The sequence below is a fragment of the Carcharhinus amblyrhynchos genome, chromosome 11 (genome assembly GCF_965287045.1).
Source record: "Carcharhinus amblyrhynchos chromosome 11, sCarAmb.v2.hapA, whole genome shotgun sequence".
Taxonomy (NCBI): domain Eukaryota; kingdom Metazoa; phylum Chordata; class Chondrichthyes; order Carcharhiniformes; family Carcharhinidae; genus Carcharhinus; species Carcharhinus amblyrhynchos.
In genome coordinates, this window is record NC_137334.1 from 28,794,796 (window position 1) to 28,819,661 (window position 24,866).

At 44.1% G+C, this 24,866-nt stretch overlaps 1 protein-coding gene across 1 annotated transcript in view; it reads left to right on the forward strand.

Annotated features, from left to right (window-relative positions):
* The window catches only part of dnah7 (dynein, axonemal, heavy chain 7), a 438,937-nt gene that overhangs the window by 240,362 nt on the left and 173,709 nt on the right, over nt 1–24,866 (forward strand). Inside the window, exons 38-40 of the mRNA XM_080198799.1 lie at nt 2,805–2,931; nt 5,765–5,984; nt 15,488–16,360. Coding sequence (XP_080054925.1) covers nt 2,805–2,931; nt 5,765–5,984; nt 15,488–16,360 — 1,220 coding nt within the window. The remainder of the gene's footprint in view (nt 1–2,804; nt 2,932–5,764; nt 5,985–15,487; nt 16,361–24,866) is intronic.

Genomic DNA, 24,866 nt, shown 5'->3' on the forward strand with positions numbered 1-24,866 from the left:
GTTAACGATGGAAAGGTGGTAGGACTGGAGGGTCTTAATGACATTACTGTTACTAGAGAGGCGGTGCTCGACAGACTGGAGGGGCTGATTGTGGACAAGTCCCCAGGACCGGATGGAATGCATCCGAGGGTTCTGAAAGAAATGGCGGCGGTGATAGGGGATGCCTTGGTGGTTATTTTCCAGACGTCGCTGGATTCCGGGGAAGTGCCGAAAGATTGGAAAACGGCTAATGTTACGCCGTTGTTTAAGAAGGGTGCCAGGCAAAAGGCGGGGAATTATAGGCCGGTTAGTTTAACATCTGTGGTAGGTAAAATGTTAGAATCCGTCATTAAGGAGGAAATTGCGAGGCATCTTGAAGGGAATTGCTTGATAGAGCAGACGCAGCACGGTTTCATTAAAGGGAAGTCGTGTCTGACAAATTTACTGGAGTTCTATGAGGATGTGTCTAGGGCGGTGGATAGAGGAGAGCCGGTGGATGTGGTCTTTCTGGATTTTCAGAAGGCGTTTGACAAAGTACCTCACAAGAGGTTATTGCAGAAGGTCGAGGGACATGGAGATGGGGGTAGGGTGTTAGCGTGGATAGAGGATTGGTTGTCAAATAGGAGGCAGAGAGTGGGGGTCAACGGGTGCTATTCGGATTGGCGGATGGTGACTAGTGGAGTGCCCCAGGGGTCGGTGCTGGGGCCTCAGCTTTTTACCATTTATATAGATGATCTGGAGGAGGGAACCGAGTGTAGGGTGTCGAAATTTGCTGATGACACCAAGATTGGGGGAACGGCAAATTGTGCGGAGGGTGTGGAGAGTCTGCAGAAGGATCTAGATAGGCTGGGCGAATGGACCAGGAAATGGCAAATGGAATTTAATGTTGGCAAGTGTGAGGTGGTCCACTTTGGTAGGGATAATGGTAGGAAGGACTATTACTTAGGTGGCGAAAAACTGCAGCAGGCGACGGTGCAGAGGGACCTGGGGGTCCTTGTGCATGAGTCGCAAAAACCCAGCTTGCAGGTGCAGCAGGTGGTCAGGAAGGCGAATGGGATGCTGGCCTTCATAGCGAGGGGGATTGAATATAAAAGTAGGGAGGTCTTGCTGCAGCTGTATAGGGCATTGGTGAGGCCGCAGCTGGAGTACTGTGTGCAGTTTTGGGCGCCGCACCTGCGCAAAGATATTTTGGCCTTGGAGGGAGTGCAGAGGAGGTTTACTAGGCTGATACTGGAGTTGAGGGGGTTGAGCTATGAGGAGAGGCTGAATAAACTAGGCTTGTACTCGTTAGAGTTTAGAAGAATGAGGGGAGATCTCATTGAGACGTATAAGATGATGAATGGGATGGATAGGATAGAGGTGGAGAGACTCTTCCCGCTCAAAAAAGACAGTAGGACTAGGGGGCACAGCCTCAAGATAAAGGGGGGGGGCGGTTTAGAACGGAGTTGAAGAGGAACTTCTTCACTCAAAGGGTGGTGAATCTCTGGAATTCTCTGCCCGTTGAAGTGGTGGAGGCTGCCTCGCTAAATATTTTTAAGACGCGGGTTGATGGGTTTTTGATAAGGGAGGGGATTAAGGGTTATGGGGAGAGGGCAGGAAGGTGGAGCTGAGCCACAACAGATCAGCCATGATCTTGTTGAGTGGTGGGGCAGGCTCGAAGGGCTAGATGGCCTACTCCTGCTCCTATTTCTTATGTTCTTATGTTTCCTCCTGCAGTCCAAAGATGTGCAGTTCAGTGGATTGGCCATGCTAAATGCATTTTAATATCCAAAAATGTGTAGGTTAGGTAAATTAGGCATGGTAAATGTGTATTGTTATGCAGATCAGGGGGTGGGGGTGGGGGGTAGGGTGCTGAAGGGAAGATTGAGCTGGGTAAGATGGGGTGGAATTTTTCGGCAGGGTAGGCAACTAGGGAGGTTCTCATCACCACAGAGTTCAATGGTTAGAGGACATGTGATCCACCACCTCCTACTGCCCTCTCTGCAACCATCCCTTCCCATACCCCTTGTCGTAGATCACATTGACATCATGCTAGGGTGATGGGCCTTGGTTATCTGTGTTAGCGCGTTACTCTTCCAGGAAGGAAGGTGATAATAACTCGCTATGTGGCATGCTGTGATTCAGCCCTGGCTCCTATCTATTCTTTGACTGCACACTGGTGCAAATGCCCACGTCTGAGTGAGAATTGGGGGCTCAACCGCTCAATTCAATGCCCCAGATGTGGGGGGAATGGGCTGCTTGGAGGGGGAAAAATCCCAGGATCTGGCAGGTGCTGGGGATGCCATGCTTTTTCCAAGGGCGGAATTATCAATTCCAAGGGGGCACAGGTTCAAGGTGAGAGAGAGAAAGTTCAAGAGAGATGTGTGGGGGTGTGGGGAGTTTTCAAGCAAAGAGTGGTGCCTGCCTGGAACGTGCTGTCAGAGGATGTGGTGGAAATAGGCACATTAGTAACATTTAAGACGCATCTGGAGGGGTACATGAATAGGGAGAGAATAGAGGGATAAATAAGTTAGTTCTGCCAAATAAGGGCAAAAGATTTGTTCTTTAGTTAGGGCATCTTGCTTGGCACAGGCTTGGAAGACTGAAGGGCCTTTTCCTGTGCTGTACTTTGCTAAATGGCACTGCCAAACTCACCAATTTATGCAATAAGAATAGAGGATGCTGGCAAAACTCAGCAGATCTGGCAGCATCTGTAAGGAGAGAAAGCACAGTTAACACTTTGAATCTTTTGGTTCTGGGACTTTGTACCCAGTTGTTAAAACAATAGTTCATGACATTTCACTGTCTTCTTTGCTTTGTTAATAATAAAATTATTTTGTTCATAGGTGGTGGTAGAAACCCAATTACACCTCGATTCATGAGGCACTTTAACACTGTGACTATTAATGAATTTGATGACCAAAGTATGTACATCATTTTTTCTCGGATCCTTGACTGGCAGTTTAACATAAGGTATATTACATTACTTAAAGATTTAAATGTTGGAATGAACTGGCAGAAGTTATAGTCAGTTTTAAAATTACCTCCAGCCTTATCAAACTCAGTTCTTTAAAAATGATAGAATGAACATCAGAACATAAGAAATAGGAGCAGGAGTAGGCCATCCAGCCCTTCGAGCCTGCCCCGCCATTCAATAAGATCATGGCTGATCTGTTGTGGCTCAGTTCCACATTCCCGCCCTCTCCCCATAACCCTTAATCCCCTCTCTTATCAAGAACCCATCAACCCGCTTCTTAAAAATATTTAGCGAGGCAGCCTCCACCACTTCAACGGGCAGAGAATTCCAGAGATTCACCACCCTTTGAGTGAAGAAGTTCCTCCTCAACTCCGTTCTAAACCGCCTCCCCTTTATCTTGAGGCTGTGCCCCCTAGTCCTACTGTCTTTTTTGAGCGGGAAGAGTCTCTCCACCTCTATCCTATCCATCCCATTCATCATCTTATACGTCTCAATGAGATCTCCCCTCATTCTTCTAAACTCTAACGAGTACAAGCCTAGTTTATTCAGCCTCTCCTCATAGCTCAATCCCCTCAACTCCGGTATCAGCCTAGTAAACCTCCTCTGCACTCCCTCCAGGGCCAAAATATCCTTGCGCAGGTGCGGCGCCCAAAACTGCACACAGTACTCCAGCTGCGGCCTCACCAATGCCCTATACAGCTGCAGCAAGACCTCCCTACTTTTATATTCAATCCCCCTCGCTATGAAGGCCAGTATCCCATTCGCCTTCCTGACCACCTGCTGCACCTGCAAGCTGGGTTTTTGCGACTCATGCACAAGGACCCCGAGGTCCGTCTGCACCGTCGCCTGCTGCAGTTTTTCGCCACATAAGTAATAGTCCTTCCTACCATTCTTCCTACCAAAGTGGACCACCTCACACTTGCCAACATTAAATTCCATTTGCCATTTCCTGGCCCATTCGCCCAGCCTATCTAGATCCTTCTGCAGACTCTCCACACCCTCCGCACAATTTGCCTTAGAATGATCTGTGAAAATGCTGTTATAAATGACGTTCATGGTTGTTTGCAAGTTATTTTCTTGCTTTCATTCTTTGGTCTGGAATTTTCTCCAAATAACGAACTGATTTAAAAAAAAAGTAGCATCTACTCAAAGTTTCTTGAGAGACACGCAAATGATTCCTGAGTTTGTTCCCCTGCATAGCCATTGGTGTAGGTCTTCATGAAGAGTAGTATAAAAAGTGGGTGGCATGGTGACACAGTGGTTGGCAGCTTGGGTCAATGTCTGTGTGGACGTTGCACATTCTTCCTGTGTCTGCATGGGTTTCTTCTTGGTGCTCCAGTTTCCTCCCACACTCCAAAGCTGTGCAGGTTATGTTGAGTCAAGATGTCAGCGTTTATTGCAAACTGCAGCTGGTACAGTTTGAAATCCACATTTTCATTGAGATGTACAGCTTATAGAGAGAGTGCAAAGAAATATTACCTGGAAAATGGAAGGCATGAGGGGAATACCTTATGAGGAGCTTTTAAGAATTCTTGAATTATAATTTTTGGAGAAGACTGATTTTTGATTTAGTTGAAGGTTATAAATTGATACTTGGACTTACTACCTCTAAGCCTGAAAAGTTCTTTATTTACAATTACAATATTTTGCATGGTCATCATTATAAACTACAGAAACCCGTTTCTCATCTTGATATTGGCATTTTTTTCACTGGGAATTGTAGATACTTGAAATGTTTTGCTTGATTTTGTTGTGAATGTTGAAAATGTAGTGACTTTTAGAAGACTTGTCAGAAACATAGTGTGATTTTTCTTTTGTTTCCATTCCAATTTAATCCAATCAAGTCCAGTTCAGAGTCTCAACAAGTTGAGACATTCCCGATCCAAGCTGACAAGACAGGGCTCTCACCTCCTGCCTTGGCCTTGATCCACGTGTTCCAAGCTGATTGGAGTAGGCATAGCTCCTCCTTCAAGGCTTGATCTCATTTGCATCTTAGCCAAAAGACCGAGATGCCGCTTTTAAAAATTGCTTCAAATGAAGCTGAAATGTAACCTAGTGACTTCAACCAAGCACAGATGTTGGTTTCAATACTCTGTGTAAGTGCTTTGCAGTGTATTGTAATTGTCAGTGTTGGCTCTTCACATGGAATGAAAGTAGGTGCTTGAGAGAGAGAAGATTGGATAGAGCGGCAAGGTTTCTTGGTCTCAGGAATACTATATAGAATGCTGGGACTCTTAGAAAGTGTAGGTTGAATCTTGACTGTGGGATGCCACTTACCTTTCTAATTGTGATGAGGCCATTGAATCATTAAACCATTGTATCTAACTTTGAGCTGTCACATTCCTGCTGCTGATACCTAAATACGGAGCCTTTAACAGTCAGATGCAGGCTATCATCATGCCTGCCTCCCAGAAGTGCAACGCTAATGTGACTGGAGTTAGAGGGCAGGATTTTCTGGCTGCACTCAGCCCAAAACCAAAAAATCCTGCCCGAGGTCAATGGACCATTCCATGGTCCGCTATGATTCCCATGGCAGACGGAATGAGAAAATTTGCCCCACAAAGTCACAATAAAGTCCGCTCTCCCACTTGATGTTCTGACCTGCTGTGATCTTTTCTCGGTGCTGGTGAATATGAGGGTAAAATTTCTGCCCTATGTATTATCACTTGTTTATAGTCTCATGATACAATTAAAAATGCCTGCAACAAAAGTATATTGTTGACTCCTCTGTCCAATAAAAACATGAATTTGTTGTTTATGAACAATATAAACTATGCATTTCCTATTAAAATAATACTGTAACTTTGTATTTATTGTGTTCTCATTTAGATTCATTTTCCCATCAGAATTTGGAATTCTGACTTCACAGGTCGTTAATGCCACTTTGATTGTTTACAAGGAAGCAATGCAGAATCTGCTCCCAACACCGGCTAAGTCTCATTATCTGTTTAACCTGCGGGATTTTTCCCGTGTTATTCAGGGAGTGTGTCTTTCCAGTCCGGAGACAGCAGAGGCACCAGCTGTGATCAAGCGTCTCTGGGTTCATGAGGTGAAGTCTATGTTTACTACTAATTGACTTTTCAGTGAAAATAACAAATATTCCTGATAAGTGTAATATTCACCAATTAGATAAATAACGACTGTATCATTTATTTACATACAGCTATAATATAGAAACATAGAGACTTGCAGCCTCATGGCTGCCAGTCAGCTTCCCAGAATGTTCTGTAACAGAAGTTTGAACTTGCCGGGGTGATCCCCCACCTGATTGGTTCCCTGGGTCATGTGACCCTTACTCTGTTTCTATGTTATTTATTGTGTCAAAACTAAGGGAGTAATTTTCTTAGCTTACATTGGGCACTAAATAGTCTCCAAGGTAGCCAAGATGTAGGGCGGGATTTACTGTGCAACCCGTTGCATGTTTCACAGCAGGAAGAGATGGCTCGCCGTTAGTTGGCAATAGGATTTATGGTCCTGTCATTGTCAGCAGGGTTTCCCTGCTGAATTCTGCCATGAATCCCGCTGATGTGAACAGCTGGAAAGTTCCAGCTGGAGTCTTGAACTGAAATATCTGGTTAGTCCACCTTTAGAATTGATGGCAGCATGGTAAAGGACTTGAAGTGTCCTTGGGAAAAACTGACTCAAGTTGAATTGGGCTCTGATAACTAAAGTGGTTCTGCATACTCATTAAAGAGGTTGTACACCATTCTTCCTCCTTAGTATCATAAGCAACAACCTCTCCAAACAGCAGCCAGCTGATCAAAAGTGAGGGAGTTACTAGTGAGAGGTTTGATAAATCATGGTTAGTTTGCTTTATACACTTGTTGCTCAAGATCAACTGATTAATCTGTGTTTGAGTAGGACTTTCTGGAATTCTTTGGGAAGACTTAAGAATACTACCAACATTTGTTTTGAAAATTCTTTGAGGAATTCACCTAAAAACACTAAGTGCTGTACTCCTGTACTTTATGGGAGATCTTATAGGAATCACCACAAGAAAAGATATTGTGGCTTTGCTGGGGACCACCTTATGGAGAAATGGGAAGAAGAGATGAAGATGAATTGAGCAGAATAGGTTGCTGGAGGAGAGAGGGAGAAGAGGAGAGCAAGGCAGACAAGGCTCCAGATTTGTGATGGCTTGTTGCATGTTTCATAATTTGGTGGTCATGATCCCTTACAATGAACAATTATGCCAATGGATTAAGCTCAGGAACCACAAGAGGAGGAAGAAGAAGAAGACAACAAGGATGAGGATGAAAAGAATAATGACAGGGGAACATCAGCGAGTTTCAGATAGACACCTCACACCCAAGAGGGATACTCTTACCCCATCTAATTGAAGACCATTTTTGGTGCATTGTTGACACACACCTTACTTTTCATTGAAGATCCATCAAATTTAACCTATTTCTCCACTCAATCCTTTCAATGTGTCTTCCATGAATAACCTAATCAAAAAACCATCAATTCAAGCATGACATAATTGCTTTGATTTATTTTTATCTAGAGGACACAAAAAAAAGATACAACCAACAGCACTTATTAAACTATTCACTCTGTTGCTTACTATTACTGGCTGTTTATAAATGCTGTGCCTATTTTGGTGCTTTTGTGAATTGCAATCCAAATGGTACCAGCACACAGGGTGGCAGTCCAGATGTCCTCCTGTTTAGGCTTTGAGATATTATGGACTATGATGGCCCAACCCAGACTGCACCATCTCAGCACAAGCTTTCAGTAGTCTGGGTTGCCTGTCCACGTTAGTGAGGATAGATTTCAGGCTTTAACTGAAATCATGCAAAAATCCTTCCATCCTTCTACTCATGACCCATAAGCTTATAGGCTGACTATACATTTCACAAACATTTGGGGGACAGTTCTTCAAAAAAAACTAAGTACCCAGCAGTGGGTAAAAGGAGGTTTTCCTGCCCACTTTTGGGCATACTTAGTTAAACAAGTCTCCAGCACTCTGTGCCTCAGGGGCATTTACGCTAGTAGGTGGGGACAGGAGAGGCCAGAATCAGTATGCTGAGCAGGCCACTGCACATGCGCCAATCTGTCAGTAGGAAGATTGGTGAATGTGCGCCAGTCCCCTGAAGCAATGGCCTTCTGATTTCTTCCCAGGCTGCCCCACCTCATCCTAATCGCTAGTTTCCCAACCACTCTTCCTTAATTTCTGGCCTCTCTGATATCCCCCCAACAACCCCTCCCAGGCCAGCCCATTTTTCACCCCCCCCCCCCCCCCTACTTTGTGCAGTCCTGATTGCCCTCCCCACGCCCTCTCCACTGATCCCATTGCAGAGTATGCAGTGGACCCTACCTCACCAGCACTGATTGACTCGGCTCCCTTGCCTGTTGCCTGGTGCCCGGTGGGCAGTACCATGATGCCAGAGTGGCAGTGCCAGGCTGCTAGGCTGGCACTGTCCAAGGAGCAAACCCCTGCCTCCAACCTTCTCGGGGAGAGGGGTGAGGAGGGGGTAGCTAATGACGTCTGTCCTCACCAGCAGGGCAATCACTTCTATTCCCCTTTGGTGGGGACCAGCTTTAGTCCCCACTAGTGGGAACCTCTACTGGCAAGGGGGAGACACAAGCAAGTCCAGAGGATATAGTCCTGCACTCGCTAATCATACAAAAATGTGAATTTCCGTCTGCTAATCAGTCTTGTGTCGGAAATTAGCAAGAAAAAGGACTGGGACAATCTCGAACGGCCGGATGCTGATCGCGAATCCCGCTATAGGTTCCTTGCTGATGTCCCCTGGCCCGCTGCACTACTCGACCATGCAGCGGGCCAGGAGAATCGCCCCCTTGGTCTGTCAAACTTATAAGTCGTCTTCAAAAGTTTGGCTCTACTGTGTCTTCATCTTACTTGTCTACAGCAGAACTAGTATATGTCCTTGTTGTTGGCAATGTGGCATCCACGTTGCTATTCCTCCTACCTGATATCACTTCTGTCACTACTTTTTAAAATTCTTTTGTGAGATGTTGACAGGCTGACAAAGCTAGCATTTGTTGCTTATCCATAATTTTCCTTGCATCTAAGTGGTTTCTAAGCCATTTCAGAAGGCAGTTAAGAGTCAACTACATCATTGTGGATCTGGAGTTGCATGTAGACCAGAGCAGATGGCAGATTTCCTTCTCTGAAGGACATTAGTGAATCAGGTGAATTTTTGCAACAACTGGTGATGGTTTCATGATCACAACTATTGAGATTAACATTCAATTCCAAATTAATTAAACTTAAACTCCTCAAACTGCCATGATGGGATTTGAACTCTTGTTCTAGTTCAGTAACTTTATCACTGCATCACTTTGAGGATCCTTATTGGACCCCAACCTTTAAGTTACACATGAAGTCAGTCTCCGGTGCCTCACAACAGTGATATTGACACAGTGCGTTCTTCGTCATTATCCTTCTCCTGCTCTTTGTCCAGAGGTGGGGAATGAGCTGGTCTTTCTCCCCTTCAGGTTCATCCAGGGATTCATTGTGTGAACGAGATTGATCTTACTCCCAGCAACTTGCAATGGAAAAGCTGAAAGGGTAAAAGTGCGGCAAGTGTGGCCACAATGGGTAGATGTGGTGATGAGACGACATGGAGCTAGTGAATGAAGATTGGATTCGGAATTAGTGATCTGAAATAGCCACAGAAGCTGGAGAGGCCATTTGTCCAGAAGCAAGTTATCCCATAGCAGCTCCTCTGTCTGTGGCATGGCATCTGTATTCTTTCTCCTAACCACCACCTCAAAGGGACTGAGTTCATGCATTTGTACTTGCCCTCCCATAGTCAGGTCATGCTGGTGCCTTTTATGAATACCTTACTCTGACAGAAAAACATTGGTGGTTGTCAATGGTGGATGTGTTTGTGTGTGATACTTTACATGGTGTGTGAGTGCCTATAAGGGATGCAATAATGTGCAATGTTGAATGTTAGTGTATAGTTAGATAGGGAATGAAGTGTGATCAGGATATGGTACTGATATTGGTGCAATTATTAACAATTATATTTCTGAGATGGAATCTTACTTAACAATTTGTTTAAAATTGTTTTCTTGTGGCACTGGAGCCACATTCTGGGGGTAGGTTCTTGTCCGTGACTTGATCAGTGATTTCCGCCCACATTCGCTGTATTAATAGCCACTGTGGCATTCTTTTCCCCAACAGCTACAGGACTTTCCTTCTCATTTGGACCTCTTCCAACAGGTAATCCAGTGTTTCGCCAAGAACCTATTTGCTCTCTCCCTTTGTTCTTGAGTCATACTGAATATCATCCGTCAGTCAGTGCATTCTGTATCTCCAGTGGAACTGTGTGCATGAAGGCTGTGTGTACTGCTCCATCAAGTGATACTAGCCGGTTGAGGCCGCAACAGAGCCAAACCAGAATATGTAGGCAGAGGAGCACTCATCTGATTTATCAAAGGAACTCTTTGTAGAATTCAATTCACCAGACAGAAGCAGACAACCACTGTATTAAGTATGAAATTCAGTATAGACACATCACTACCAATAGCTGTCAAGACCACTACAGCACAGCAACCAACATTTATGTCTCAGTCTCATTCTGGTGTCCCACTAGCAACACCAGAAATATGAGTTAAAGAGCAGTGGATAGGTATGTAAAGTGGGTGCCTAATTATTTCCTTCATTGAGCAGAGACATTTGTCGTGTTTCCCAGAACAGCCAGCAAAATATGAGAGAGAGAATACTATTGTTTGCAAGTGGTAGAATTCCTCAAAATCCAGGACATCATTGGTACTTGTGTAATTTCACAGGCTCATGCACACAACAGCAGTCAATAGCCAATGTCCATGCTCAATTGGCTGTTGTATGAATTGCACATTAATCATGTTTATGTGTATGTTTGTGGTGGGTAATAATTGGGCATTCACCGTAAGTGACACAGTAATGCTTGAAGATTTGGCGTGGAGTGTGTTACATTCAGCAGTCTCGTGCAATAGATATACACAGGTTTAAATTTTAAGTTTTTTTTTAGTGTCACAAATATGCTTACCTTAACACTGCAATGAAGTTACTGTGAAAATCCTTTCCGTAGTTACCACACTCCAGCAATTGTTCGGCCACACTGAGGGAGGATATAGCATGGCCAGTGCACCTAATCAGCACACCTTTCAGACTGTGGGAGGAAACCAGAGCAATCGGAGGAAACCCACACAGAGATGGGGAGAACATGCAAACTCTGCACAGACAGTGACCCAAGCCTGGAATTAGATCCCAGGTCCCCGGTGCTGTGAGGCAGCAGTGCCATGTGCCACTCCCTCCAGCAGGTTAAGTGAGTGGACAACAACTTGGCAGATGGGATATAATGTAGAAAAATGTAAAGTTGTGTACTTTGGTGAGAAGAATAAAGAATAAAGCTGAATATTATTTCAGTGGAGAAAAACTCAGAAAGCTGCAGCTGAGAGAGATTTGGGGGTTCTTGTGCATAAATTACAGAAAAGCTAGCATGTAAGTTCAGCAGGCAATATGGAATTTAAATGCAATGTTGGCCCCGATTTAAATGGAGTATGAAAATAATGAAGTCTTGCTAAAACTGTACAAGGTATTAGTTAAATACTGTGAATAGTTTTGGTCCTATTACCTAAGGAAAGATATACTGTCAGTAGAGACTGTCGAGATCAATAAGGGGATCAAGGGTTATAGGGATAAGGCAAGAAAGTGGAGTTGAGGATTGTAGCATCAGATCAATCCTGATCCCATTGAATGGCGGAGCAGAATCCCTACTTCTGCTCTGGTGTCCTATGGGTTCCCACGCCGTGCAGAGATGAGAAGTTGCAGGCCTTTTTTCCATTATCTGAAGGGACTGCTTCTCAATTTCTGGTATCGCTTCAATCCCGCACTCCTAATTTTTGGCCGTGAGTTGTGGAGTGCAGATCAGGAGATCGTCTGGACTTCTGGGTATAGTAGACAGGTCCAAGCAGCAGGCTTGACTGACTGCTTGCCTTTTTTCCATGGCTATGTCTGCACCTGTGTCCCTGGACAAGGAGGGAGGAGGCCATGTCTGCTGATATGATCAATGCTATCCATGGTTAATTGGCGCAAGGAATGGCAGGAATACTTCACCAACCTCAGGAATGTTATGCATTTCCTTCCTGGATTTTCGTTATGATGGATTAGAGGTGCCCCTTTCATATTGGGCACTTAGTTGTTTAATGATGCAGAGGTGCCGGCATTGGGCTGGGGTGAGCACAGTAAAAAGCTTCTTACATCAGGTTAAAGTCTTACAGATACATTTGGAATCATGATCAAGAAGGCGAATGGAATGTTGGCATTTAAAGCGAGGGGGATAGAATATAAAAGCAGGGAGGTCTTTCTGCAACTGTACAGTGCACTGATGAGGCCGCAACTGGAGTACTGTGTGCAGTGTTGGTCCCCGTATTTGCGAAAGGATATATTGACCTTGGAGGGAGTACAGTGAAGGTTCACCAGGCTTATACTGGAGATGAGGGGGTTAGCTTATGAAGAGAGATTGAATAGACTGGGTCTGTACTCGTTAGAGTTCAGAAGGCTGAGGGGGGATCTTATAGAGACTTACAAGATAATGAAGGGGCTAGATAGGGTAGAGGTAGAGAGATTCTTCCCGCTTAGAAAGGATAGCAGAACTATAGGGCACAACCTCAAAATAAAGGGGGGGTTGCAGTTTAGAACGGAGTTGAGGAGGAACTTCTTCACTCAAAGGGTGGTGAATCTCGGGAATTCTCTGCCCATTGAAGTGGTGGAGGCTACCTCGCTGAATATATTTAAGTCACGGGTGGATAGATTTCTGATAGACAAGGGAATTAAGGGTTATGGGGAGAAAGCGGAAAAGTGGAACTGATCCACTTCAGATCAGCCATGATCTTATTGAATGGTGGGGCAGGCTCGAAGGGCTAGATGGCCTATTCCTGCTCGTATTTCTTATGAGCTTTCACAGCGCTGCTCCTTCCTCAAGTGAGTGGAGAAATGGGTTCATAAACGCAGCATATAGAGACAGAGATGCAATTGTAAGATAATGGTTGGAATGCAAGTCTTTACAGGTAATCAAGTCTTTACAGGTACAGACAATGCAAGTGGAGAGAGGGATAATCACAGGTTAAAGAGGTACAAATTGTCACAAACCAGGACAATTAGTGAGATTTTGCAAAACCAGGCCAAATGGTGGGTGTTACATGTTAGTTGCTTAAGGTTACTGGAGTTCTATGAGGATGTGTCTAGGGCGGTGGATAGAGGAGAGCCGGTGGATGTGGTCTTTCTGGATTTTCAGAAGGCGTTTGATAAGGTACCTCACAAGAGGTTACTGCAGAAGGTCAGAGGACATGGAGTTGGGGGTAGGGTGTTAGCGTGGATAGAGGATTGGTTGTCAAATAGGAGGCAGAGAGTGGGGGTCAATGGGTGCTATTCGGATTGGCGGTTGGTGACTAGTGGGGTGCCCCAGGGGTCGGTGCTGGGGCCTCAGCTTTTTACCATTTATATAGATGATCTGGAGGAGGGAACCGAGTGTAGGGTGTCGAAATTTGCTGATGACACCAAGATTGGGGGAAAGGCAAATTGTGCGGAGGGTGTGGAGAGTCTGCAGAAGGATCTGGATAGGCTGGGCGAATGGGCCAGGAAATGGCAAATGGAATTTAATGTTGGCAAGTGTGAGGTGGTCCACTTTGGTAGGAAGAATGGTAGGAAGGACTATTACTTACGTGGCGAAAAACTGCAGCAGGCGACGGTGCAGAGGGACCTCGGGGTCCTTGTGCATGAGTAGCAAAAACCCAGCCTGCAGGTGCAGCAGGTGGTCAGGAAGGCGAATGGGATGCTGGCCTTCATAGCGAGGGGGATTGAATATAAAAGTAGGGAGGTCTTGCTGCAGCTGTATAGGGCATTGGTGAGGCCGCAGCTGGAGTACTGTGTGCAGTTTTGGGCACCGCACCTGCGCAAGGATATTTTGGCCTTGGAGGGAGTGCAGAGGAGGTTTACTAGGCTGATACCGGAGTTGAGGGGGTTGAGCTATGAGGAGAGGCTGAATAAACTAGGCTTGTACTCGTTAGAGTTTAGAAGAATGAGGGGAGATCTCATTGAGACGTATAAGATGATGAATGGGATGGATAGGATAGAGGTGGAGAGACTCTTCCCGCTCAAAAAAGACAGTAGGACTAGGGGGCACAGCCTCAAGATAAAGGGGGGGCGGTTTAGAATGGAGTTGAGGAGGAACTTCTTCACTCAAAGGGTGGTGAATCTCTGGAATTCTCTGCCCGTTGAAGTGGTGGAGGCTGCCTCGCTAAATATTTTTAAGAAGCGGGTTGATGGGTTTTTGATAAGAGAGGGGATTAAGGGTTATGGGGAGAGGGCGGGAAAGTGGAACTGAGCCACGACAGATCAGCCATGATCTTATTGAATGGCGGGGCAGGCTCGAAGGGCCAGATGGCCTACTCCTGCTCCTATTTCTTATGTTCTTATGTTCTTATGTTACTCAAAGGAGCTATAAATAGAGACAGACTACAGTTGTTACGTTAGGGGCTATGTATTTGAAATGTATAAATCTGTAAATAAAAATGGAAGTGTGTTAAGCATGTCCTCAATATATCCTTCACCAACTAGCTTGCTCGAGAACAGTCTTTCGTGGATGGTGAGAAGTATTGCTGCTGATCCTCATGAATCATTCATGGTTTTGGATTCTGTTGACCCTCAGAAAATGTACAGATGGCAGTAGGGCTACTCTTGGGGCCTTCTCCATCAGTTTCAATTGATAAAAATGTTCTAGATTCCTGTTGTGTCAAATGTTAATGGACTTCCTTCCAAATGAGCTCAGGCCTTCAGCTTGGAGCACTACCCACTCCCTCTACCTGGGACCATATAGCCCTGCTGAGGGCGTCTGGCCAGTGAACTGGCAAAAACTGGAGGCCAAGGTTACCACTGGCCTGTAGTGTTGGATGGGGATATTTTGAGTGTTATCCTATAGGGGTCGAGACTGGTCATAAACCATCACTGCTCCAAAGAGTTACTTTTTCCCCAGTGGCCATCGAGGAAAAAGTAACTCTTTGGAGCAGTGATGTTCTGCTCGGTATAGCTTAAAAACTGAACTATGCTTGTGACTAGTCAGTGAAGCTCGCATCCTGCGAAGGAATAAAACAAATGCCCATACCCAGCTGTCCCTGGAGAGAGAATCAGCAGTGCTTGCTGATATGCCCGAGGGCTTCCACAACCGGTGGGCACTGCAAAGACTGGCATGGACCACAATCATGGGAATATCATTTCAATCTGAATGGCTGAGTCCTTTAAAGTGTTTTTATTAGTTATATTCCTACTGCCCCTCCGAAAAGGGACATTTTATTCCTCTTTATTGGCAAACTTCTGGTAGGATCATAGGAATTATAAATAGAAACAAACTAGCATTGTAGTTGTTGGATTACGAAATGTGTGTTTTTAATGTACAATGCTGCAAATAAATATAGTTGTTGGATCCTTCTGGCCTTTCACATCAGTGAGATTTTCCGGTTTCCTGGCAGTGGGACAGTATTGACAATGGCGGGATCAGAAATATTAATCATTGATTATTGGTGTCTAAAATGCAGGTTTTACGTGTCTACTATGATCGTCTGGTGGATGATGGAGATCGAGCTTGGCTTGTTGACTGTATCCGAGAAGTGACAGAGAATCATTTGGAAGAGGACTTTAATGAGCTCTTCATACATCTTGATGCTGATGGTGATGGCAAAGTGATGGAAGATGAACTACGTAGCCTTATGTTCTGCGATTTCAGTGATCCAAAAGGTGATGACAAAGGCTATAGAGAGATCTTTGATGGCAGACATTTAAGAAAAGTGGTTGAAAGTCATTTGGATGAGTTTAATGTCATCAGTAAGAAGCCCATGAATCTGGTTGTATTCAGATTTGCAATTGAACATGTCTCTCGAATTTCCCGTATTTTAAAGCAGCCGCATAGCCATGCGCTTTTGGTGGGAGTTGGAGGCAGTGGTCGTCAGTCACTAACCCGTCTTGCATCGCATATGGCTGACTACATTTTGTTTCAAGTGGAAATTTCCAAGAGTTACGGTACTATTGAATGGCGAGACGATTTAAAACAAATATTCCGAAAAGCTACCGAAGGCGAGATGCAAGGTGTTTTTTTATTTACTGACACTCAGATTAAACAAGAATCATTTCTAGAAGACATCAACAATTTATTGAATGCAGGAGAAGTGCCAAATCTGTTTGCTGTGGATGAAAAACAGGAGGTTTGTGAACGTATGCGTCTAATTGACCGTCAAAGAGATAAATCAAAGCAGACAGATGGAAGTCCATTGGCACTTTTCAACATGTTTATTGAGCGCTGTCGTAATCAACTACATGTCGTTTTAGCAATGAGTCCAATTGGGGATGCTTTCCGTAACAGGCTAAGGAAGTTCCCAGCACTTGTCAATTGTTGCACCATTAACTGGTTTCAGGTAAGTGTATTGCTCACATTGAATTAAAATAAATTATATTTAATTAACCACCTCTATGTAGTAAGTTTTTGAATCAGTTAGAAAAAGGAATAGGGCAATTAGCCACTCAGGCTTATTCCGCCTGCCATTCAATGAGATCATGAGATTCTATGATCTAACTCCATACATCTGTCTTTGTCTCATATATCCCCTAATACCTTTGGTTAAAATTAACAGTGGACCTAGCATCAGCTACCACTTGCATAAGAGAGTTCCACATTTCTATCACCCTCTCTGTGTAGAAGTTTTCTGAATTTCACTCCTGATAGGCCTAGCACTATTTTTGGGCTCTGTCCTGGAGTCCTGGATTCCCCAAATATCAGAATTAAGGCAGAATCTTACCAACCTTTTTCAAAGTTTCAGGCTCAGATTGAAAACCAATGTGAAGTTTTCCAGCTTACACAGACCAGTTTTCACTTGAGATTCTGAGCCTCTTAGATTAAAAAATGTAATGAGCGTGGTTTGTGCTGTCACTCTGGTGGGGTGGGGCCCTATAAAGCTGGCAAGACAAATTCAACAGAGATTGGAGGACCATCTTTAATGGCTGTCCCAATCAGAACTCCGCCCTGCCCCCTACCATGGAAGTATTGGACGTGGCTCCCAGCTTTGACAGTCAGTGCTGGTATTCCCTTCCACCCCACCTCCAGACATGTATCACCAGCATTGCTTGCCTCTCAGTGCTTGCTCTACCCACCCTGCCACACATAAATGAGCCCCCCAGCCCCTCCGATCAGGCTCCCACTAGGGCCTGCCCAGGCACTGCCCTTTGGCACAGGTTGGCACTTTACCTGGTTGTGGGCATGAACCTTGTGACATCCCAGCGTGGGGCAGTGAAAATCGGGAACTGTGATCTCTCCGGAGAAAATGGTGTTTCCCGAGTCCCTCCGGCTTCCTGTGATACTCAGGATGGGAAAATTCCAGCACATGAGTCACATCCTGCTGATTAATGTGCTTATCCATAATCCCTACTCTGCTTCCTGTCACTCAGATGAATTTTCCAAAACAGGTCAATAGTTTTCTGTCATTTCCATTAGCATGATTTTAGTTAACAGTCTATTTTGCAGGACATTATCAAATGCCTTCTGGAAGCAAAAGTAGGTATAAGTGGAGCATTTACAAGTTGGCAAGCTGATGGGGCCGAGAGTTGGAGCCTCAGTGATTTACAATTTATATTAATGACTTAGACAAAGAGACAGACTGAAATGTATCTAAGTTTGCTGATGATATAAAGCTAGGTGGAAATATAATCAATGAGGGGGACACAGAGAGATTGGAGAGAGAGATATAGACAAATTACGTGAGTGGGCAACAAAATGTCAGATGGAGTAGAGCAGTGTGGGATTATTCACTTTGGTTGTAAGAATAGGAAAACAGAATACTTTTTAAAAAGCTTGAAGCTAGTAAATGTAAATGTCCACAAAGGTCTTGGCTTTGCTCATACAAGGAACACAGAAAATTAGCATGCAGTCCCCTATTATTTCAATGATCTTTACGAAATATTCGTCAGGGTTGTCAGGCATGACCTACACGTTACAATATCAGGCTGGTTCTCCCTGATCAGCTTAAAATTTTGAAACATACAAATCAGGAGCAGGAGTAAGTCACTCAGCCCCTTGAGCCTGCTTCACCATTCAGAAGATCATAGCTGATTTGATTGAAATCCCACTACCCCGATAACTTTTCAGTTTCTTGCTTATCAAGAATCTACCTAGCTTTGCCTTAAAAGTATTCAAAAAATGTTAGAATCACCTTTTGAGGAAGAGAGTTTCAAAGACTCACAACCCTCTGAAAAAAAAAGTCTCCTTATTTTTGCTCCTTAATTTCCTGACAATCAATGTTAGGCTAACTCATCTGGAACTCCTTGGTTTCCCACTTTCAAACAGTGAAATGTGCAATTAACCAATTCAAAGCAACGGTTTCTAAAATGAATCAATATTGAGGTGTGTCCTAGGGCAGATCCTTCTGGTGGATCTGTCCTGCTTGTGGGACAGATTCTCAGGAATGGCAATGGAAGAAATGAAACGAGAAAATGCTGGAAATATTCAACAAATCTGGCAGTAACTATAAAGAGAGAAACAGAATTAACCTAGGAAGTCTGTGTTCCACGTTCATGTAGATTCTTCAAGATTGCAACCTTTTTTTCAATATTTGTAGGGGTTGCTCCTCAATATGTTGTTGCACTTTAGCCCTATGCTCCTAATCTTCACTCACCCAGTGTGGATGTGGAGGGAGGTTATGCATGGAGGGGCAGGAAGTGAGGGGGGAGGTATGCCTCCTTGTAAGTCTATTTTGGGGCCTACCCAAGATGGCCATTTACAGGTCCTGGCGGCGAGCAGTTGAGAGGGTCATCTGACCCAACTATCTGATCCTCTACCATGGCTATGTTTGCAGTCAAGTGGCCTTGGAGACGGAGCATGGGGTATCCATTGGCATGCTTCAGGCCTTCTGTGACTGGTGCATGCCTTGGGGGCTGGGATGCAGCTACACCCCTAGAAATGCATTTTGTTTAATTAGTTACGTTTCTTTTAGCTTTTTTTTAGTTCCAGTGCTGCAGCAGGGGCTATCACCCATTTTTAAAATTAATTTATTAGTTTTACCAGAAGAGTATACTCAGCAAAGAGTTTAAGCTGGGAACTGTATCCATGCTTTTTTGTGCACATGGCTCAGTCCAAGGTGTGGGTCATGTGTTCTCCTACATGCCTGCGTACTCGGTGTGTACTGTAATCAGTCCCACATTAACCCTGTTTGCGCCAGATCCTTATGCTACAGTGATTAAGGGAAAAGAGACAAATGGAAATCTCATTGGGGTGAAGAGCAGAACGTCAAGAGAGGTAATTATTGCAAATAATTAAATCCAAAAGCAAAATACCGTGGATGCTGGAAATATGAAATGAAAACAGAAAATAGTGGAGGTTCTCAACAGACCTGGCAGAATCTGTGGAAAGAGAAACCGAGATAATGTTTCAGCTCATGGTCTTTCATCAGAACTAGGTTCAGACCTTTTGAACATTTCCAGCATTTTCTGTTTGTATTTCAATTTCTAGCATCTGCAGTATTTTGCTTTTGGATGATGATGTAGAAATCTGGGAGAAGGTATGATTCTGTGTGTATGACCATGTTAGGCTGTTGAGTGACTAGTCTGAGATAGTTGGCCCTATTTTAGTACAACTCCTCAGATGTTCATGAGTAGGACTTTGCAGAGTGAACTGGCAAGGTGTGACATTGTCATTTCTGGTGCCCAGGTCTATGACATTTGGTCTGTTTGGTTTTCTGTAGCAGTTTGGTACAGCTGAGTGTCTTGCTGCATCATTTCAGAGGACAGTTAAGAGCCAAGCATAGTGCTGTATGCGTGGAGTCACATAGAAAATAAGAAAGGCAGATTTCCCTCATTACCAGTTCGATCCTTTCCACAGGCAGCTGCTCGAGGCTGAATCAGACTGCTGACAATCTCAATGCCATATTTAACCCAAAAGTGTGCATCAAATATCTCTCCACCTTGGGTTCCATGTGACATGAAAATAAATCCAAAGTTTTATTTTTTTTCCATGTTGAAAAGAAAGGACTTTCTGCTGAATTGGAAAAAATGGCTGCTTTAATTCATGACTACAACCTTGACTCTTTGTTTTGGGAGCTACCACCAGGAGTTACAAGAACAAAATAATTCCTTGCTCAGCCTGTGGGATCACAAGGGCTTCCACTCCTTTGAAATGCAGTTGGTGTGTTACCATCAAAAAAAGACCCTGCATGGTTTCCTGGGAGCTGCCATGACTTCCAAATTTTCAGCCATCCCAGGTGCCTGGGATCTTTGAGGGACCAGAACAACTCCAGGGATGATTGCTGGAATAAGAGCTATCCAGTTAAACGTGGCTTATGACTCCAATGCGTCACCCTCAGATTCCTGCTGAGGAAAGATACAACACTGATCATACCACCAAATACCCCACTATAGGACAGACCATTGGACTGCTAAAGATGTGGTTCAGATGCCTGGATCAGTCAAGCGGCTCTCTGTAGGGTTTGCCAAATGATTGCAATATTTTGTGCCCTTCACAATTTGGCAATGCAAAGAGGTGAGACCATGTCAGAATGAACTGGAGTGGGAGGAGGAGCTCTCCTCAGAAAATGAAAATGAGGAAATGTGGGAACTCTGGGGGATTCTGAGGGATAATGTGAGCTCACAGCTGCCATGGAGGATTGGAAATGTGAGAGGTGTCCCCATGATACCTTAACAGCTGAAAGGTTCCAAGAAGTGTAAACTAAAGTGATCATTCGGAGACATCATCTCTAACCGTCCAAGCTATTTCATGGCTTTTGAGGGAATCACTGGACCATTGCTGAGAGGATGGGTCCTGCATTCACACTTGAGCCCACTCTTGCAACTCACTAAGACTTTGTGGTGATTGCACCTTTAAGAGCAGCAAAGCAGAATAGGATCACCTGGCTTGAGGGCCAAATGGGACAGAGTGGTTTATCAACCCAGGGATGGAGATCTCTTTGAGGCAAAAGACAGTCTGAAAGCATGTAGAAGACATGTAGGGACAGCAGCTCCAGGGTGGCCATTGAGGTTGCGGGCCTCTATACAGTTTTCCCTTGTTAATAAATACCCTTTGTGCTCCTGACGAAATCTGTTGGGTGCTTCATTGCATTGGCAAGAAGGATAACATAGATTATGATGATATAGCCAACCTGTGAGTACCCAGTTTTAACTCTGAAGGAAAAAGATTGTCACCAAAATACCTGCCTTTGGGCAAATAGCGTGAATAGGGGATTGGCTGTCAAATAGGAGGCAGAGATGGGGGTCAATGGGTGCTATTCGGATTGGCGGTTGGTGACTAGTGGAGTGCCCCAGGGATCGGTGCTGGGGCCTCAGCTATTTACCATTTATATAGATGATCTGGAGGAGGGAACCAAGTGTATGGTGTCGAAATTTGCTGATGACACCAAGATTGGTGGAACAGCAAATTGTGCGGAGGGTGTGGAAAGTCTGCAGAGGGATCTAGATAGGCTAGGCGAATGGGCCAGGAACTGGCAAGTGGAATTTAATGTTGGCAAGTGTGAAGTTGTCCACTTTGGTAGGAAGGACTACTACTTACATGGCGAAAAACTGCAGCATGCTATGGTGCAGAGGGACCTGGGGGTCCTTGTGCATGAGTCGCAAAAACCCAGCCTGCAGGTGCAGCAGGTGGTCAGGAAGGCGAATGGGACACTGGCCTTCATAGCGAGGGGGATTGAATATAAAAGTAGGGAGGTCTTGCTGCAATTGTACAGGGCACTGGTGAGGCCGCAGCTGGAGTACTGTGCAGTTTTGGTCACCGCACTTATGCAAGGATATTTTGGCCTTGGAGGGCATGCAGAGGAGGTTCACTAGGCTGATACCGGAGTTGAGGGGGTTGAACTATGAGGAGAGGCTGAATAAACTAGGCTTGTACTCGTTAGAGTTTAGAAGAATGAGGGGAGATCTCATTGAGATGTATAAGATGATGAATGGGATGGATAGGATAGAGGTGGAGAGGCTCTTCCCACTCAGAAAGGACAATAAGACTAGAGGGCACAGCCTCAAGATAAGGGGGGGGCAGTTTAGAACGGAGTTGAGGAGGAACTTCTTCACTCAAAGGGTGGTGAATCTCTGGAATTCTCTGCCCGTTGAAGTGGTGGAGGCTGCCTCGCTAAATATATTTAAGACGCGGGTAGATAGGTTTTTGATAGGCAAGGGGATTAAAGGTTATGGGGAGAAGGCGGGAAAGTGGAACTGAGCCACGACAGATCAGCCATGATCTTATTGAATGGCGGGGCAGGCTCGAAGGGCTAGATGGCCTACTCCTGCTCCTATTTCTTATGTTCTTAAATAGACCCATTGAGATATTGGGATGGTGCCTGACCCTGAGTGGTGGTCACAGAGTGAGCATGGATTGGCCTGTACTGTCAGAAGTTTAGAAATATACAGAAAAGGAATAAAAGAAAATAGCCCTCAGAAATTAGATCTTTGAGTTTTAAAAAAGTGGAACTTAAGTTTAAAAAAAGAGTCAAAGAGCTGCTACAAAAATGAAAGGCCAAATGGTAGAGGTTACGTATAGTGTAATCTTTGGTTCATGTCACACTACATGTAACCTCCACCATTTGGCCTGGGCTTGCAAAATCCTATTATCTGTCCAGGCTTCAGACATTCACACCTCTTTAACCTGTGATTCTCTCTCTCTCCACTTTTACTGTCTATACCTGTGAAGACTCGATTACCTGAACAGACTTGCATTCCAACCATTAACTTGGAATTGTGTCTTTGTCTATATATGCCATGTTTGTGAAAACTACCTCTCTGCTCATCTGATGAAGGAGCAGTGCTCCGAAAGCTTGTGATTCCAAATAACATGGTGTTGCAAGACTTCTTATAGTGTAAAGTAAAAAAGGAGAAATACCCAAGGAACTACAGCCAGATCTTAAAGACCACCAAAAAATAAAGAGGCTGATACAGACAGGCTCCTGATCCGAGCACACTCTGCGGGGAAATGAAGGAGGGAAATGTCCCAACCTATTCAGGAAAATTAAAAAAGTTTTAAAAACAGCCCCTTGGACCTCAAAAATGTGGGTCTCTGGTGAAATCAACAAAAAGGGCACATCACAAAGAAATGGGGAAGTGACTCTCCAAATGGCCTGAGGGAAAAAAGGGCTGCAGAGATTGCAGAAAAAGCTTTCCATCTGTGGAGCAGTGAAATTTTAAAAGTTTAAATAAAGATTCAACCAAGGAGGAGCAACAGATTTCTGCTAAAACCTCAGAAGCCTAGGAAAAATACAGGGAGAGAACAGCAGCTGCTGATAGTTTAAAAAAAGTTGACTGTCTTAAGGCAATAATGCAATTAAAGAGGTATTGCATTTAAAGTAGTAATACATTTAATGCAGCAACTACAAGAAGAAACAGAGGGCAATGACAAAAGGCCCGAGAAGATAAGCGACAAAAGACACTAAATGACCATGGAAGCAAATCAAAACTCTGTCAGAAACATATCAGACCAACAGTAAAGCCTAAAAGGGTTTGGCTGAAGTTAAGACAAGTAGACACGAAGATTCCATCTGTGAAATGTATTTGCCCAGTAAGAACGTGCTGGATTTACCTCGGAAGAACGGAGAAACAGAGAAATTAAAAACTTCATAATAAACTATTGAACATAGAAGAATCAGCAAAAAGAATTAAAGCTCGAGAGAATACTGTAAAACAAGAAGATGAAATGAATGATATAATAAAGGTGATATAATAAAGATAAAAGATGAAATGACTGACAAAACTTAGAGAATAAAAAATTGCAAATGATTGACAAAAGGAGAACTAAATAAAACAATGGAGAATAAGCTGAACTCCTGGAAAAATAACTAGAAAGAGCAAGTCCAGTGAAGAATTGATTCAGAATAAGAGCTTGAAGAAAGAAGCTTGACAATGAGAAATTAACTGAAGAGATAAACACATTAAAATTGACAGCCTAATCGGTAATTCAGAAAGAGAAAGAAATTGAGATTACATTCAGGAACAAGATTGCTGAATTGGTCACGTAAATAGAAAAGTAGCAAGCTTGTATGGAAGAGTTTCATGCCATGCTATATTTGGAACTGTATATAATTAAAGCCTACCAATAAAAAGTGTTTATGTTTAAATACAAACCCCAAGTACTTATCAATGAACAATTACTTAAATCAATTTACAATTGTCCAACTTGTGTGTATAATGTTTAGTTTGAAGATTGTGTAAAAGAATTAAAGGGGGAGGGATGTGGTGATTGTCCTTTAAGCGCAGCACAGCAGAAGTTCACTTAGCTTGAGGACCAAGAGTGTATAATTACCCCAGGAAATGGAGCTCTCTCTTAGGCAGAAGACAGTCTGAGATCATGTAGAAGACAAGAAGACAACAGCTGGTAGACTGCTCCAGGGTGGCCATTGAAATTGCGACGTGAAATCCTGCCATTCTGGTCAATGGGAAAGGCACCACTCGAGCCATCAGGCTCCATACTAAGAATCAATTCCACCTTATGTTTGAGTTTTGCAAGTATGGGCTGGAAGGAGCATGTCCATGCATTATGCTTTTTTCAACCAAACAAGAGATGCGGGACAAGCCATTTCCTGGTTCATCCCCTATGTGGGTGGCATGACCATCAGTTAACCTACCTGGTTTGGATTTGAACAATAGCTTGGCAAATTACTGTTCCCTGCTGCATTCTCCATTGAACCAATTAGAGTCCTCAATCAGCATTAGAACATAGGACATTACAGCACACGAACAGGCCCTTCAGCACATGATGTTGTGCTGTATGTGCCACCAAATTAAACTTATCCTTTCTGTCTGCCCTTGGCCTCTATTCCCTCTATTCCTTGCATATTCATGTACTATTCTAAAAGCTCCTTAAACATCCCTCTCATATCTGCCTCCATCACCATCCCTGGCAGCATGTTCTAGACACCGACCACTCTCTGTTTAAAAAAAACC